At 39.6% G+C, this 15,702-nt stretch overlaps 3 protein-coding genes across 3 annotated transcripts; 2 read left to right on the forward strand and 1 right to left on the reverse strand.

The window, feature by feature from the left end:
* Window positions 1-39: 39 nt before the first annotated feature.
* LOC138129307 (DNA ligase 1-like) lies at window positions 40-2,136 on the reverse strand. The gene is made up of 2 exons (XM_069045606.1): window positions 2,070-2,136; window positions 40-2,012 (listed from the first exon to the last, which is right to left on the reverse strand). The coding sequence occupies exon 2, from the start codon at window positions 1,959-1,961 to the stop codon at window positions 207-209; it is 1,755 nt and encodes a 584-aa protein (XP_068901707.1). The 5' UTR covers window positions 1,962-2,012; window positions 2,070-2,136; the 3' UTR covers window positions 40-206.
* A 621-nt stretch (window positions 2,137-2,757) lies between these two features.
* Window positions 2,758-12,963, forward strand: Gbeta13F (guanine nucleotide-binding protein subunit beta-1). Its single transcript, XM_069045610.1, has 5 exons — window positions 2,758-3,053; window positions 4,660-4,749; window positions 7,111-7,320; window positions 9,288-9,936; window positions 12,481-12,963. The coding sequence occupies exons 2-5, from the start codon at window positions 4,693-4,695 to the stop codon at window positions 12,585-12,587; spliced, it is 1,023 nt and encodes a 340-aa protein (XP_068901711.1). The 5' UTR covers window positions 2,758-3,053; window positions 4,660-4,692; the 3' UTR covers window positions 12,588-12,963.
* Window positions 12,964-14,910: 1,947 nt separating this feature from the next.
* Window positions 14,911-15,688, forward strand: LOC138128230 (chymotrypsin BII-like). The gene is made up of 3 exons (XM_069044421.1): window positions 14,911-14,973; window positions 15,025-15,128; window positions 15,175-15,688. The coding sequence occupies exons 1-3, from the start codon at window positions 14,911-14,913 to the stop codon at window positions 15,686-15,688; spliced, it is 681 nt and encodes a 226-aa protein (XP_068900522.1).
* Window positions 15,689-15,702: the final 14 nt, after the last annotated feature.

The following is a 15,702-nucleotide window of genomic DNA, read 5'->3' on the forward strand; positions in this document are numbered from 1 at the left end:
GGGGAAGCTGACACAAAATAATCCGCGGGTCAACCCACAATCTTTTAAATTATTTAATCATTTAAACCATAATATATATTTTTACTCAACATTTCTTTGTAAAATTTAATCTGTCGAGTGTTTACATTATTGCTATCAATTTATCTAGCGAAAATTACAATTTCTTACATCATTATCAAGCTAATAATAATTATTAAGCCTGCGATTTAGATTTTCTTCTTATCAACAACCAAATGTGCGATATAAGCTGCCACACCTTTACTAACGACTACAACAACTTCTTCCGTTTTATCCCCATCTTTATCATCCTTCGGTGTCGAATCGGTTTTGAGCATTTCAAGAATTTTTCTCAAGAAATCTTGGAACTGTTTCCCTTTCAGTGCTGCCCCAATCGAATTTAAGTCGCTCGAATCAGTACCAATTTCTCCAAGAGCACGTCCCAACTCTTCACTCTCGACAGATTTGCTCTCAAAATCAGCGAAGAATTTCTTCACAGATTTTTTGTCAACATTCAACGACTTGCATAGATCCAGAAAATCAGGACAATCTTCAATAATCTTCTTAACATCTTTCGCAACTCCTTTTTTAAGTTTCCTTTTGTTCGATTTCTTGGTCGATTTCTTCTTTACTTTCTCAGCTTCTCCCGTCTTGTCTTCACTATTACCGTCAGCTTTCTTCTCTTCGTCGTCACCGTTGAGAACTTTCTCCTTGATGTAGTCGATCAGCAAATTCGTTACGTACTCGGCTAGTTCGTGGCAGAACTCGTCGATGGCCGACTCTTCATCTACCTCCTTTCTGTTTTTGGCATCCAACAATGTTTCTTGTAGCGCTTTGCACAAGTTCACAACCAAGTCTGTCAGTTGCTCAAGGTTCTTGATTTGTTCGATGGTCGATTTCAAGGCATCGAGATTTGTCACATCTGTTAGTGCCAAAATTGTCTTTGTTGCTGCAGCAATAAAATCTTCAGTTTTGCAATTTTCTATAATATTTTTAATAGTTTTTCCAGAAACGAGTGTTGCGCTTAGAATCGCCTTCAAATCTTCGTTCGTTTCAATGATTAGTTTTAACGCAGTCTCCAAACTAGTGGTTAGCGGTTCTCTGAAATTGTCGAGGATCTTGACGAAAATCGCCGCCTTTGAAGAACTTAGCAATCTCTTGAATGGTTTCTTGATTGCTTTCATTACTTTTGATTTCGATTTTGGAGTCTTATCCGATTTCTTATCTTCTTTTTTATTCTGCTCGTCATTCTCACTTTTATCATTTGACACGTCGTCATTCTTATTGCCCTTGGAAGATTCTACCTTTTCTGGTTTTTCTTCCTCTGCTTCTTCACCAGACTTCTTGGCACTATTACTCAAGACGTTTTCTCTGACAGCTTCGACTAACCGATTCGCCATATATTTAGCTAATTGATGACTGATTTTCTCAACAGTTGAGTCCAACTTGGAACTTTCTTCCTTTTCTGACGACTCTTCTTTACATAATTTGCAGAAATTCTTCACCAAATCTTCAATTTCCTTCAACTCTTTTATATCCTCGATGGAAGATATTAAAGTTTTTAAATCTGTCAAATCCGACAAATTCAAAATTTTGTCTGTTGCTGCCTCAATGAAATCTTCAAAACTGCAGTTCTTCAAAGCTGCTTCTATGGTACTTTTTGGAATGATTACGTTGTTAAGGATGTTCATTAACTCGTCACTTTTCTGAATCATCTCTTTTACCTTAGTTTCTAAGCACTTGCTTAGCTTTTTCTCGAATTGGTCCAAAACCTTGTTCAGGACTGCAGCTTCAGAAGAATTGACAAATTTCTTCCATGACTTCTTAATTTTTTTTGTCATTCCCTTTTTCGATTTAGGTTTGGTCGATTGTTTGTTTTTGTCTTTGTTATCTTCTCCATCCTTAATAACTTTATTTTTCACCTCTTTTTGCTCTAAAATGTTCTTATCCTGAGTCTCTGACATATTTATTTCAGGAGTAACAGTCTGAGATGCTTTCCAAATCTTTTTTTGTTCCTAGTAGGTACGATCAAATTTATTAAATCAGGAATTCGATTTAAAACAGAAACTCGCACAACGTCCACTACACTTATCACAAAAGAGATGATTGATGCATTGATATCAAATTTGGCGACCGCAAAATGTGTTTGAAAAATTTCATGTTTATTTAAGATTAGATTAATTTTGAATGTATGATAGTCAATCATCTTAAATGTAAGAAATAAGCTTAAAGCAAGTACCTAACTCACAAATTTAAGACGCATTATATTTATCGAATTTTCTAAAAAGTTTAACAAACTTTAGACCCTAATCGAAGAGAGGAAAGTGAAAGTAAGAAAGAAATGGAAAGCGAAGGACCGAACAAAAGGAAAAAAAACTAACGTAAACGAATAAAAGAATGAATGAAAGGTTGGCTGTAAAAAACGAAAGCAAGGAAAAGTAAGGAGAAGGTGATTAACAGAAAAAGAAAAATAAGAAGTGTGCAATTAGGTAACTGAATGGAAAACAAACTGAAAAAATAAAGAGAATATAAAAGTGTGTTTTAACGTTCATGAGAGAATAGATTGGATTGTTGGTTGGTTGGTTGGATGATTGGGTAATTGGATAATTGTATGATGAAAAATGTGCTTAATTTTTTGAAGCTCTAGTGAAAAATTTTCAAAATTTGATCTGTCATTAGCGCCTCCATTAAGCAGTTTGGTCGCGAACCTTCCCTGCGCGATCCGGCGGATGTCGCTCGCGTCGTGCAAATGGCAGTTCTGACGTCACGAATCGGGGACTAGAATCGTTACCGCAAGGGCACCGGCGATTCTCGCACCGCACCCAAGTAGCAAAGCGAGACCGAAATCCGCGTTTTAAAAACATTGTAGGTGTGAAATAGGTGCGTGAACAGTGTCGTTTAGCGTATGTACCGTTCGCGAAATAATCTCACATGTTCATAATTAGTGGACGAGTGAATTTGTATGGGTGTAAGCGGATGTGTTCGTGATTTTGTGAGGAGCACCATAGGATAGTGTAGTCTACGGTGGATTGGTTTAGCCTGAGCCGATTGGAAAAGTAAGTGTCCCGGCGGCGGCCCGGCCGCCCCCGGTGGCCGCAACGGTCGCAGCCGCCTCTGAATCCCGACCCGAAGACAAATGAACGTCTCGAGCAGGTGCAGCGACTGTCATGGCGGCTGTCAATTTATTTTCGTTCGCGCGGCGGAAAAACGCCGGGACGGCCCCGCTACCGCCGCCGGCCGCGTCGTCGGCGCTCCGCCGCCCCACGCGGCCTCCGGCACCCCCGACCGCGACCTATGCTAATGTTTGTAAATTTGTTTAAGGGCGTAGGTGTGTCCGAAAAACAAAATTCTAATTTTAAACGGTGGCGCGAATTTCGATTTTTCACGGGGAAAAGCGGATTTTTCCCAGGAGCCATTTTGTTACGGCGGACGACGTTCCCCGCAGGAAACCGACGGTTTTATCTATTTACGTTGTGGAGTTTATGTGAAACACATCTGCAAACATGCACGAATTGCGGAGCGTGACGTTGGCGCGTTTTTAAATAATTTATGACGGCGGTGCAACCGCAAGGCAGATAAGCGCGAGGAGCCGCCGGAAATCCGCCCCGAGGCCCCCGACGCAACACCGACATCTACCCCCCAACGGTTGGCACCACTGATAATTGCAACATTCTTTTGTTCAACGACACTTTCGGTTTCACAGCCCACCCTTGCCAACTCCAAACCGCCACGATTTTAACATTTTTCTGTCGGCAAAAGAACAAAATGTCGCTAATTTGACGCGGAAGTCGAGAATTCGATTATTCAATGACAGATGACTCAATCCAGCTCAATCCCATCAGTCTTCGTCAAGAAGTACAAAATGACAGTTGCTTCGACACATTGACAGTTCTCTTGCGCCGTTGCCACACTTATTGTAACGCAAACGTCAAACCAAATTTCATTAGACCACTTTTTGTCCCATTTGAAGATCAAATTTCCTAGAATTGTTTGTTTTTTCGATTCTTGTTGCACATCTTGCCCAGACAAAATTTAATTTGTTGCATTTTTGACACTCGTGTTGAGGAGTTTGACAATTCGAATGTCAAGTCGCAGATCTCAAGGGAAAAGTGCAAAATGACAGTTGTTTTGACAACGCTTGCAATTGCAAGGTCACGTGATCATCAAATTATGAAACGTCAACCAAAAAATGGAGCTCCTTGAGTCCTCTCTTATCGCACTCCGTTTTCATTGTTTTTAATAAAAAAAAAGATCTTATCACAAAGTGTCACATATCAAGTTTAATCGTGTGTTTTGTTCAGTTTTTTAATAATAGTAGTGATGATGATAATAACGTATTAATTTAGTTGTTTACACTCCGTGACCATTTCTATCGGGAATTTTTTCCACATTTTGATTAAGATTGATAAATCTTGAGAAAATGAGACAAAAACAATGGAACAATTCGAGTGTGGTCAAGGCTAAGTTTTTCTGGAAAAAAACCAATTGAAAGTGGTCAGTATTTCTTGGGGAATCGCGTTTTAGCAAAAATTGAAGAATCAGCGGTCAGGTTAAGATATAGGAATATAGAGTGTGGAGTACCGCGGGGTGCCTCGTTGTATCCTCCGCTGTTCTGTACACTTGACCGTCTCCACAATTCTGACAGTTTGTTTTGTGTTTCAGGCGTTCGTTGTGCCATAGAGAGTGTTGGGCAGTATGAACGAATTGGATTCTTTGAGACAAGAAGCCGAAACACTCAAAAATGCCATCAGAGTAAGTGTGACAAAAGTGCAAAAAGCGCCCTCCTCCCGTTCCCCGACCGCATTCGCTCGAAATAACGATTTCTCCAAGGAAATTGCGACATGAAATACCGATAAAAGTTATCAGGAACGATCTAGACGGGAATGGGGTATTCGCCGGGCCACGTGACCGGCCCGCGAGGGCCCCCGACGTGGGGCGGGGGTCAAGGCCCCCCGCGAAAAAGTGCAGCGCGCTTTTGTCCGTTCGGGTCGGTTGCATTTTGCGTGCGAACACACGCAACTAGTCACGCAGGAGGCATTCACGCACGTGCGGCGGTGTCTGTCAGACGGCCGGCTCGACTGCCATGTTGTATTGATCCGTTACCCCGCCCTCTCGACGTTACCCCACTGGTGCGGCGTTGCCAGATGGGCGGCAGGAAGAGATCGGAGCGGCGGCGACGGACAAGGGCTGCCAACGGTGGAGGAGCGACACAAAATCACCAATCGCGATTTCCGATCGGGGAAATGTGGCGTTTGCACGGACGGGGATGTCGTAACTTGATCGTGTGCAATCTCCTTGATTTAGAAATTTTAATAAACTCAGGGAGATTAATCGAGAGTAAGCGAGTTACGTAATGAGGGAATAATATTTAGAATTTATTAAAGTGGATGGGGTTTACTTAACTCGAATTAGTTCCGACCTAAATTAAATATCATACAGTCTACCGGGTGTTCCACCAAAAGTAGTCCGCAGAGAATTTTTTTATTCCTTTGCCAAATCGGAACAAAATTGTGCTAAAACCAAACTGTTTATCGTGGAAATGTCCTGCTCCTCCCTCTTTGTAATGACAAACGGTGCAAGATTTCAGTTGGTTCAGATTAAATGTCAACTTTTGACAGTTAGTACTGTCAGTTGTCACATCAAGAGTAAAACTGATTCATCTCACTTTGTTCATAAGAATTCATAATTTCCTATTGGTCCACACTAATTTGGCATGTCAGGGATTGTTATCTATGTTCTAGAAAGATGGTCGACTTCGATAAAAACAAGACATCAAAGTAAGCTCCAAAAAGTTTACTAATTCGTTCAACCGTTCACGGTCAGTACTGTCAACTTGCCGAGAAATTCCCTAGAATTGTTTGTTCATCGTGCAATGACAGTTCTTGTCGTTTTGACAGTAGGGTAAAATAATGACAGTTCTTGTTGTTTTGACAGTCGGGTAAAATAAGAAACTACATATTTGAATTGTCGCTCATGATTAAATATATAAAATACATATGTATAAAAAGCAGTAATGCCAATTTATGTAAGAATGAAGGAGAGTTTTTTCTTTATTTCAAGGGACGTGTTTTGAGTAAATTTTTATATAAAGCGTTGAATAAATGAGTTCTTTACGTAAGATATGAAAATTTTATTTGAAACAAGTCTTTCCAGACAATTAAAAGAACATTAACATAATGGCTGCTTACGTCAATAATTAAATTTCCAATCTGACAAAAATAAGTTACCTAATTTGTTTATAATTTGTGTTTTTAACTGATGAACCAGTGGAATAAAATTCAAAAAGAGGCGAATCATATCTGATGCGAAATTAGGTTAGCGTTTTTTAATGTCAAATTTACAGGTCATGTTATTTTGACACTTGAGATAATATTTCGCCAGTGACGAAATAAAGAACTAATTTTGTCAAAGCTGATTTTGACGTAAAAACAGTAGTACCAACTTCACTTCGGTCAAATAAGAAATGACACTTGGTATGTAGGAACTGTAAGTTTTCTATATCTCAGGTTGACAGTTGTTTGCAAAGTTGTCAAGAGTTGAATAAAATTTAAAACAACATGAATGTTACATTTTATATGATTCAGTTGAACAAATATTGACATTTCTAGTTGACAGTTTAAGTCGTTTTTCTATAAACTCTTATTTATTTGGTTATGTCTCTTGCTAGAAGCGTGTACTACTAAAATAAAATTAAAAAACAAAAGAGTAGGTAAACTTTGACACTTCTAGTAATTAAGTGGAAGTGGTACTGTAAACTTCAAAAAGTAAGTGAGTAGCTTTTGAGAGTAATTTGTCAGACTGGAGTTTTTTTAAATATCGAGTTGACAGTTGTCGTTGTGACAGTACAGAAACTTCACCGTACAACGGCCAAATTGACAACTAACTGTGAAAGCAGTGGGGCCAACATAATATTGGACTAACCGGAGTTTGCCGTTAATGACACAAAGTTAAAAAGATTTAATGTGTCATTTTAAATAACCCAGTGAACACTTCAGCTTTCAATATAATGTATGTAATAATATTTTTAAAATGTTGATATTTTCGAAAACACTTTTGCTTTGACTGAAAGTCCCACGGACGTGTCCCGTCACTGAATCTGTTTGTGTTTTGCAGGATGCCCGTAAGGCGGCGTGCGACACATCCTTGGTCCAGGCAACTGCCAGCCTCGAGCCCATCGGAAGGGTGCAAATGCGAACTAGACGCACCCTTCGGGGTCACTTGGCAAAAATCTACGCCATGCACTGGGGTTCCGACAGTCGCAACCTCGTATCAGCTTCCCAAGATGGTAAACTCATCGTCTGGGACTCTCACACCACCAATAAGGTAACGAAAAGACGCGTCGACGCAACAAGTCAGGTTATGTCATACGTCAAATGGGTAAAGACCGAAGAAGCGTCCGGCAGTGTTGCCAATCGAGATAAAAAAATATTGAGGTTAAGTCGGTCGAGATAAATGGGCGTGTTGAGCATGTGATTTGCATCCGAATGGTGGTGTAAATCATCATTAGCACAAATCGATTGTTTGGATAACAGTATTACATTAACTCGATGATAAATGGATGGATCATCAGGCTGGGAGCGTTGTTTAACGGATCACAAGCTCGAAAACACATCAAGTCGTTTCCATATTTTTCTTGCATATTTTCACTATTCCAAGAAAGTGTTTGTGACGGGGCGACCTTCGAAACTGTCGAATCTACATAATTAATTATGTTAACGTCGAAATTGTTGCCTCTAGTTAGCACAAACAGCGTTAATTCATTAAATTCTTGATGCAGTTTTCGGTGCTCTCCAATTATGTCAAGGAATCCAAAAGAGAAACGTTGCAAAAAGTGGATTCTATAATACATCGGACGTTGCACTCTCCGCGCTTTTTTCTCCATTTGAATCAAGTATTTCGCCTTGTTATGTCTTGAACTGGCACCAATTGTTATTAACAGTGTGACGTCACTGATTGTGAATTGGTAACGGCGTCAGCGAACGACGAAATATTGATAGAGGATTTTGAATGTCTCCAGATGGTAAAATGGGACCAAAGCGACGCAGAGAAATTGGGGTTTTTCCTTTCTCTGTATTTTTTTCTTTACGTTTCTAACCTCATGGCATACATTTTTTTTATCAGGTGATATTTTCTCAGAATCTGATAGTCTGATACCGATATGCTCCACAATTTTTATCGATATCGACACGTTTCGCCAACTACGATGGTGATTAAACCCATCGAAAGGCTGTTAAGTGTCGTCAGTAATTTGTTACGTTGTCCTGAAAAATTTCGAACTGATAAAAATGAAAGAAAACAGTTTAATACATTTTTTAAGGTTTCCCAGATTTCTGAAATAAATTGAAGATATGGTGAAGATAAGGTCGCGAGCAAAATTGTCATTGTTTACGCCGTGTCCTAGAAAAAAAGATTGTTTTGGTGTCAATAAATGAAGACGAGAATATCCATGTATTCTTCAATCAGACTTACAAAATTGGGGAAAAAAGATAAGGAAGAACATCAAGAAAACAATGAAGATTTTCTGATAAAATCATTCAAAAAGATAAAAAGAACTTTGGTTATACGGGGATGACTTCTTCCTTTGGAATCTTCACAGATGGGCATCAAGAAACACTTCCAAATTCTGCTGAAGCTGTAGCAAATTTAAAATCCGAAATAGTATATTTTCTTCTTGGAATTCTAATTAAAATCAGTTCAATATTGCTAAATCTTGACATTCTCAGTCGATAATTGTCAAACCAATAGTGGTTCTAGATGATCAAAATCACTTTTCAGAATTGTCATTTGATTGTAATTTAATTCGAGCGTCAAATTGTAATTGTGGTCCAATTCCTTTGTTTCGTTTTTTTAGTTAGTCGGCAATTTAATCGAAGATCATTGTCAAATTGCTGGTTGATGTGACTCAAATTGTCAAAATCATTCAGAATTGTCAAAGACTGAAACCTTCAAAGGACCACAATTCCAATGTCTTTTGATTTGGTGAATAAGTCAGCGCAGTGTTGTAAAATTTTGATAGGACAGTCAAAAATGTTGGCTAATAGTTATGTCAAATTAGTCACCAGTTTTTGCTATCGAATTTGTTTGTTTCAAGGTGTCAGAGCTGTCTACGATGTTTCTGTTTAATTACTTGTTGTCTCGTTTTGAAATGAAAGAATAAAAATGACTCGCTGTCGCGATAGCAGAAAAAGCATCAATTTTAGGGTATTTTAATTAGGACGAGCGTGACAGCAAGAACAACCCCACGATGTTCTGGCCCGATAACGACGGTCCCCGTTTGTGGTTGTTTGCAGGTTCACGCGATCCCTCTGCGATCGTCATGGGTGATGACGTGCGCTTACGCCCCATCGGGCAGCTACGTCGCCTGCGGGGGCCTCGACAACATCTGCTCCATCTACAGCCTAAAGACGCGCGAGGGCAACGTGCGAGTCAGCAGGGAACTGCCCGGTCACACCGGCTACCTCTCCTGCTGTCGCTTCCTCGACGACAACCAGATAGTGACCAGTTCGGGGGACATGAGCTGCGCCCTGTGGGACATCGAGACCGGTCAGCAGGTGACGTCGTTCCTCGGCCACACCGGCGACGTGATGTCGCTGTCGCTGTCACCCGACATGCGCACCTTCGTCTCGGGGGCGTGCGACGCCTCGGCCAAGCTCTGGGACATCAGAGAGAGTCTATGCAAGCAGACGTTCCCCGGCCACGAGTCGGACATTAATGCCGTCACGTTCTTTCCGAATGGTTATGCGTTTGCGACGGGTAGTGACGACGCCACATGTAGGCTGTTCGATATCAGGGCCGACCAGGAACTAGCCATGTACAGCCACGATAACATTATATGCGGAATCACCAGTGTCGCATTCAGCAAATCGGGAAGGCTCCTGCTTGCCGGCTACGACGACTTCAACTGTAACGTCTGGGACTCCATGAAGACCGAGAGAGCAGGTGAGAAACGACGCAAACCGCCAACCTCCAGGTCCTTCCAGTTGCTCCCGAAGCCAAATCCTGAAATTGGCAAATTCAAGATTAAAAAAAGAATTCAGAATTGTCAAATGCTGTAAGAATCAGACGATAATCTGTCACGTGCCAAATTCTGACTGGATTCTTACAGTTGCGAATGAAATATCCTTATTGAGTTGGTTAGTTAGTAAATAAAGGTAATTGGTAGGTCAAGTCGGTCAAATCTTGAGGTTGTAAGTCAAATAGTGGTGTCAAAGAAGTGTCAAATCTCGTAAGCGTGAGTGAAGTCAATTCACTCTTGTCACGACTAGTTTTTGGATGTTGAAATTAGTTCGATGTCATTCTCATAGCAGTGGTTGATTTGCTCCAAGACTTTCTTCCACAGTAATGTCAAATAAGTACTAGTGTGACTGATTAAGTGTCAATTCGATGTTGTCAGATCGTGAAATTGTCACACTATTGTCGTACAAAGTGTCGATAAAAAAACATATCAAGAGTCCTGTGGAATTGTGCGGCTCCATAATTTTACTGTGTCGAACTATGTCGAGCTGTTAAAGACGTCAAATCAGATGTCAAGAGTCAAATGTCAAATCATTAAATCTTAGCGCCAGTTGTGACTTCGAGGTCTTAATTGTTTTGCTTGTGATTTTCTTTAGTTTTTCTATATTCTAACTACTTTTTATACAACAGTCTATCAAAAACCTGTCATTAAGGGACTTATATAACCTCTGTTTTTCTATTTTGTACCACAATATGCTAAAGAACGGCAAAAATCAAATACATTTTTATTCCACGGGACTCTTACGCTTCAGATTTCTGTTGCTCAATTTTAACTAAAAATGGTCAAATATTGTGTCAGTCTGGTATTTTGCGTCGCTTGGAAAATGTTTCTATTCAAAAAGAAGTTTTCGTTCTGATCATTTCAAAATTGTCAAATCTTGAGATTTGAATCAAGAATTGATCGTATACCGGGTGATCAAAAAGGACTGTTTATGTTCGCAACACAATTAAGAGCATTTTGTTGTTCGGCTGCAATACTGCAACCGGATACGTCTTTTGACAGATATTTTACGTGAAATCGACAGCGACAAAATTGTAGGTTATGTATGTATAAAAATCCACGGTACAAAGAAACAACTTGAACTGTCAGTGTGAAGTCGTCAACAACCGGAAGTTACTCCAGTTATACCATTGGAAAGTAAAAATCAATACTGCCAACTTAAACAGTCCTTTTTGATCACGCTTTAGAATGTACAGCGTGATCAACAATAAGTGAGTCTGTTGGCATTGAAACAATTGAAAAATGTATATAATAATTAACGACAGGTGACGTTACTATTTAATGATCTGTCAAAAAATGTCGTTTGAATTACGTCACCAATCAAAATTGTCAAATGTCATAAGTGTGTACCGACAATTACTGGAAAGATTATTTAGAATGTACAAAAATTTAGTAGAAATTGTACTTTGTGTGTTATCAACACAACAGTATAGTGGTGGTAATAATCTTGGAAGATTATTGTAGATCAAAAATATCTAAATCGTTAAGTCACGTCTTAAATATATTTCGAAACTCTCACTTGATAAGTTATCTTCATCGGAATTCTTAAAATTTCCAAGAATATTAATTTTAACAATTTTACAATTTCATTGTAGATTTTTTTATTGTCAGATGTCAAAAATATAAACTGTCGTTGCAGTTTAGTTGGTAGCCATGAAAGAGTGTAGAAATGTCAAATTTTAATGTTACTGGTGGCTTTCTTTAACAATTTTATAATCTTTATCGAAAATATCTCAATTGTTATATATTTTCCATATGTCACTCGATAAGTTGTCTTGTTTGAAGTTTTATAAACAAATATTTGATAATTGTTTAATTTTATTACTTGGAAATGACTCTTTTTGAAGTACATATTGAAATTCTTAAATCGTATCGTGTGTTGATGTTGTGACATTTTTGTTCAATAAAATCATTGATCGACATTATTTGACCACGTGTGAAATTACTCCAAAATGCGTAGGGGTTTTGTCTAGTCAGAAAATTGTTTCCGATAAGTTATCTCTGTTGGCAATTCCAAATTGTCATTTATTAACGCAGAAATTACGAAACGAATTGTCAGAAACGTCACGTGTCACCCAGAAATCCGTCACACTCCGATACTTTATAAAGCAGTGACATGTACGTCAAATGTCATCGATGCAATTGTTAATTCTCCCAATTTCGAAACCTTGCGATTTACAATACCGAAACGTGGCATGTTTACGACAAAACGAAATGTCAGATTTCTTAACCTTTCAGCTGTGAAAGCGGCGAAGAGTGATGATAAACAAATGTGTTATTTCCTGTTTAATTAGAGCGATACGCGAATTGAAACATGAAAAAAAAACAAAACCAAAAGTTTATCGGAGCGATAGCTTCCACTGACGTCACCCCGAATTCTTGTTTCCCTTTGGCACCGCGGGCGGCGCTGATCGACGCCGTCCAATAAGACATTTTCTTCGGGACTAATTGTTTTCTCTTGTTTTTAGGTATCCTAGCGGGTCACGACAATCGAGTAAGCTGTCTAGGCGTAACAGAGAACGGCATGGCGGTCGGGACAGGATCTTGGGACAGTTTCCTGCGCATTTGGAACTAGACAGCGTTGCCAAAAATATATGTAATTATTCGTATCTCACCTGCATCACAACAAACAATATATTTTCTCGTTTCTTTTAGACATCTATCATGTCCCAAAAGCATTTAAAAGCTCTAAGCATTTTATTTACTATTTTTGTAAGAGTTATCGTTTCTGTATTATAGGATTTTATCTGTTACTATTATAATCGTTCTTGTTCTCTTGCTTTCTTCATTTCTTTTTATATGAATATGTAGCTTGTGATTTGTTACTGTAAAGTACCATTTGTTATTTTCTTTTTCATTATTCGAAGCTTCTATCTGTATTTATTACAAGTATTTTAAAGAGAAAAAAATTGTGAACATAATTTAATAAAAAAAACAGTATTTTTATTTTATTTTTTTTACTTTTTTTTTTAATATGTGATGTGGGTGAGAACACATTGAGGAATCAGTACGTCTGTTTGGAGTGTATTAGTTCCAAATCTTTGGTTAGATCAAGTGCAAAACTAACACAAGACCAATGTTTAGTAAATTAAAAAAAGTTTTTGCATTTTTACATGAGCGAATTTGGGGTGGAGCGCGAACGAGACAAGGGTCGCAGACCGAACCAGATTTTCTACAACAGCTGCCTGTTTGTCCATATAAAAATGCAATGATTTTCCAGATCTTCATGGCATATGCTACTAGTCGGTTATAACCAAAAAAACAAGTAACATTTAATAGAATCATGTGCCATAACCTGAAATTTCCGAACATAACCTCAAACCGTCAACACCGGTCGGCGTCACAAAGTACCAATTAAATTGATTATCGCGTGTGACGTCACAACCAAATGCGTTTGTGTAAACTGGCAGGTTGTAAAAATCAAACAGTTTTTGAGATACTGCCTCAATATTTTAACCTGTTAAAAACAGTGTTCCATTTAATTAATTTCGTCACTTCATAAATAAGGGAAAAATCACAAAAAAAAAAAATATTTTTCATCACGTGATCAGTCACTCAGCCGTTTCGGTTCTCACCGTTCCGTTTCTTTGTACATATTGAGTTCCTTATTGTATTTGCATTTCTAGGATACAGTCATCATCATGTCTTTAAATAAAATAGAAAAAAAAAACAAAGAAAAAATTTACGATAATATAATAATAAAAAATAGCTTCTGCTTGTCATTGGTTGAATGTGAATAAACAGTGGTGTATGTACAACTCTCGACACAAGAACTGTTTTATAAGCCAAAAGTCTCACTAATCTGACGAGTTCCGTTGATGCACGGCCAGGTGGCGCCGCGCGCGCCACCAGGGGGCGCGGCGCCGCCCGCGTTTTTTAATTTATCGAGCGGTGGTGAATGTGGCCGGGGGCGGCGTCCGGCGGCGGCGTGTGTTCGAACGTCGCGCGACGCGACCAACCTAATCGCGGGGCAGCAGACCGGCCCCTCAACCACTCACGGAAAGGGCTCATGGGTTGGTGGCCGTCGCGTGGACGCGCAATCCGGCCGACGTTTCGGACTTTTTTATATGTGTATCAGTGTCTGTCGCCGGAACGGCGACCGGATTGATTCGGCGCGCGCCACTCGATGCGTAGAGGGCGCTCCCGGCGCGCGCGCGTGTTTTTATATTTATAAGTCATGTCACAATATGAATATTAAAAGTGGAAAAACGCAAAAAAGAATCAATTTTATTGTCTCGATTATAATCCGCCATCATTTCTGATTATTATGGGCACAAGACCGCGCATTGTAGCAACTTATCGTTTTATAAAAAAGCTGTTTTCTAGACTTCTCTCTCCTGACACTCTTACCCTCGTCCCCTCTCCTTCGATTCGGTTCCGTTTACGTCATTACAATGATGGACATGCAAGTGGTCCGGCACAAATTCTAATATGGCGCATATTTAAGAAAACAATTGAGAACAATTTTCAGTTTTTTGTTTGTTTCGCATCAGCGTGTAGTCACTGAGAATTTTATACATTCTTGTGGTGGCATGCATTTTTTTTTCAAAGTGTAGGTTAGATTGTACTTTTTTTATTGTTAATGATTTAAATTAAAAGCGTATGGTGTATGACTACTATAGCAACCTATATGTTATATTGTAACGTACCTAATAAATAAATAAACAAACAAAGCACCTCTCTCATTCACCCCAGCGGTGCGGACCGCGGACTGAACGAACCCCAACCAATCAAATCAGACTAATAAACATTTCTTGCATCATTCTCTGATTTTTAGATTTTTCCCTGCCTCACGTACTCCCAAATTTGACAGATGTTTCATCTTCGAAGCGTGAAGATAATTGATAAGACCTTGATTGATCAATCACAGTCTAGTGTTGCTACCGACGTCGATAGCGATGACATCTGCAAGAACCCTGTCACTTCTGACACTTGCAACCCTAGCTCTAGGTGCCACTCAGGTAACCCCTCTTCTACACCTTTAAATTTTTTCGTATTCCTCTGTCTTTTAGGATGTGGGCTTCGAAGCCGCCTTGATTGTCGACGCTACGAAATTCTGCAGCGGCGCCTTAATCCACACCGATTACGTCGTCACTCTTGCCCGATGCGTCTACAAGTGAGTCACGTGACTCGTCCTTTCCTCGTTTACCTTTTTCTTGTAGAGCTTACGAAGTGGACGTCATTTTAGGCCTCGACAATTTAGAGAATTGGACAGAAACTGCGTTCGTGTCTACCTCTTTCGTGATCCACGAGAACTACACTCAAGATCAGGATCTTTACGACGTAGCGCTTGTGAAGATACCAACCTTGGACAAGAATCTTTACACCGTCAGTGTGCTGAGTTTGCCTACGAGTCAGAATTATGAAGGGACGGGATTCGTCCTGACCGGATATAATTTAAAAATTGGGGAAAAGAAGGGGCAGTTGGGGTCGGAGGAAGCGGAAGTCGATGCGGGCGAGTGTGAAGATTTCGAAGCTTGCGAGAGAGCACCGGAGAAGTTTATTTGTTTGGTAGAAGCAGACGGTCAGAAAGATGCTGATTATAGAAATGATGGGAGCGCTGTGGTCACTCCAGAACGTGATGTTTTAGTTGGGCTCACTGTACAGGTGGATGACACGACCACCTACACCTTAAATATTCTACCTTTGTGCGACTGGATCTCCAAGTTCGTCTAGATTTGTATTCAGTA

The sequence above is a fragment of the Tenebrio molitor genome, chromosome 4 (genome assembly GCF_963966145.1).
Source record: "Tenebrio molitor chromosome 4, icTenMoli1.1, whole genome shotgun sequence".
NCBI lineage: Eukaryota > Metazoa > Arthropoda > Insecta > Coleoptera > Tenebrionidae > Tenebrio > Tenebrio molitor.

Excerpts from the sequence above, each read along its gene's own strand:
- LOC138129307 (XM_069045606.1), bottom strand. The coding sequence starts at position 1,961 with ATGTCAGAGACTCAGGATAAGAACATTTTAGAGCAAAAAGAGGTGAAA.
- LOC138128230 (XM_069044421.1), top strand. The coding sequence starts at position 14,911 with ATGACATCTGCAAGAACCCTGTCACTTCTGACACTTGCAACCCTAGCT. Across the intron at positions 14,974-15,024 it reads TAGCTCTAGGTGCCACTCAG|GATGTGGGCTTCGAAGCCGC; the intron begins GTAACCCCTCTT and ends TCTGTCTTTTAG. Across the intron at positions 15,129-15,174 it reads CTTGCCCGATGCGTCTACAA|AGCTTACGAAGTGGACGTCA; the intron begins GTGAGTCACGTG and ends TTTTTCTTGTAG.
- Gbeta13F (XM_069045610.1), top strand. The coding sequence starts at position 4,693 with ATGAACGAATTGGATTCTTTGAGACAAGAAGCCGAAACACTCAAAAAT. Across the intron at positions 4,750-7,110 it reads CACTCAAAAATGCCATCAGA|GATGCCCGTAAGGCGGCGTG; the intron begins GTAAGTGTGACA and ends TGTGTTTTGCAG. Across the intron at positions 9,937-12,480 it reads CATGAAGACCGAGAGAGCAG|GTATCCTAGCGGGTCACGAC; the intron begins GTGAGAAACGAC and ends TCTTGTTTTTAG.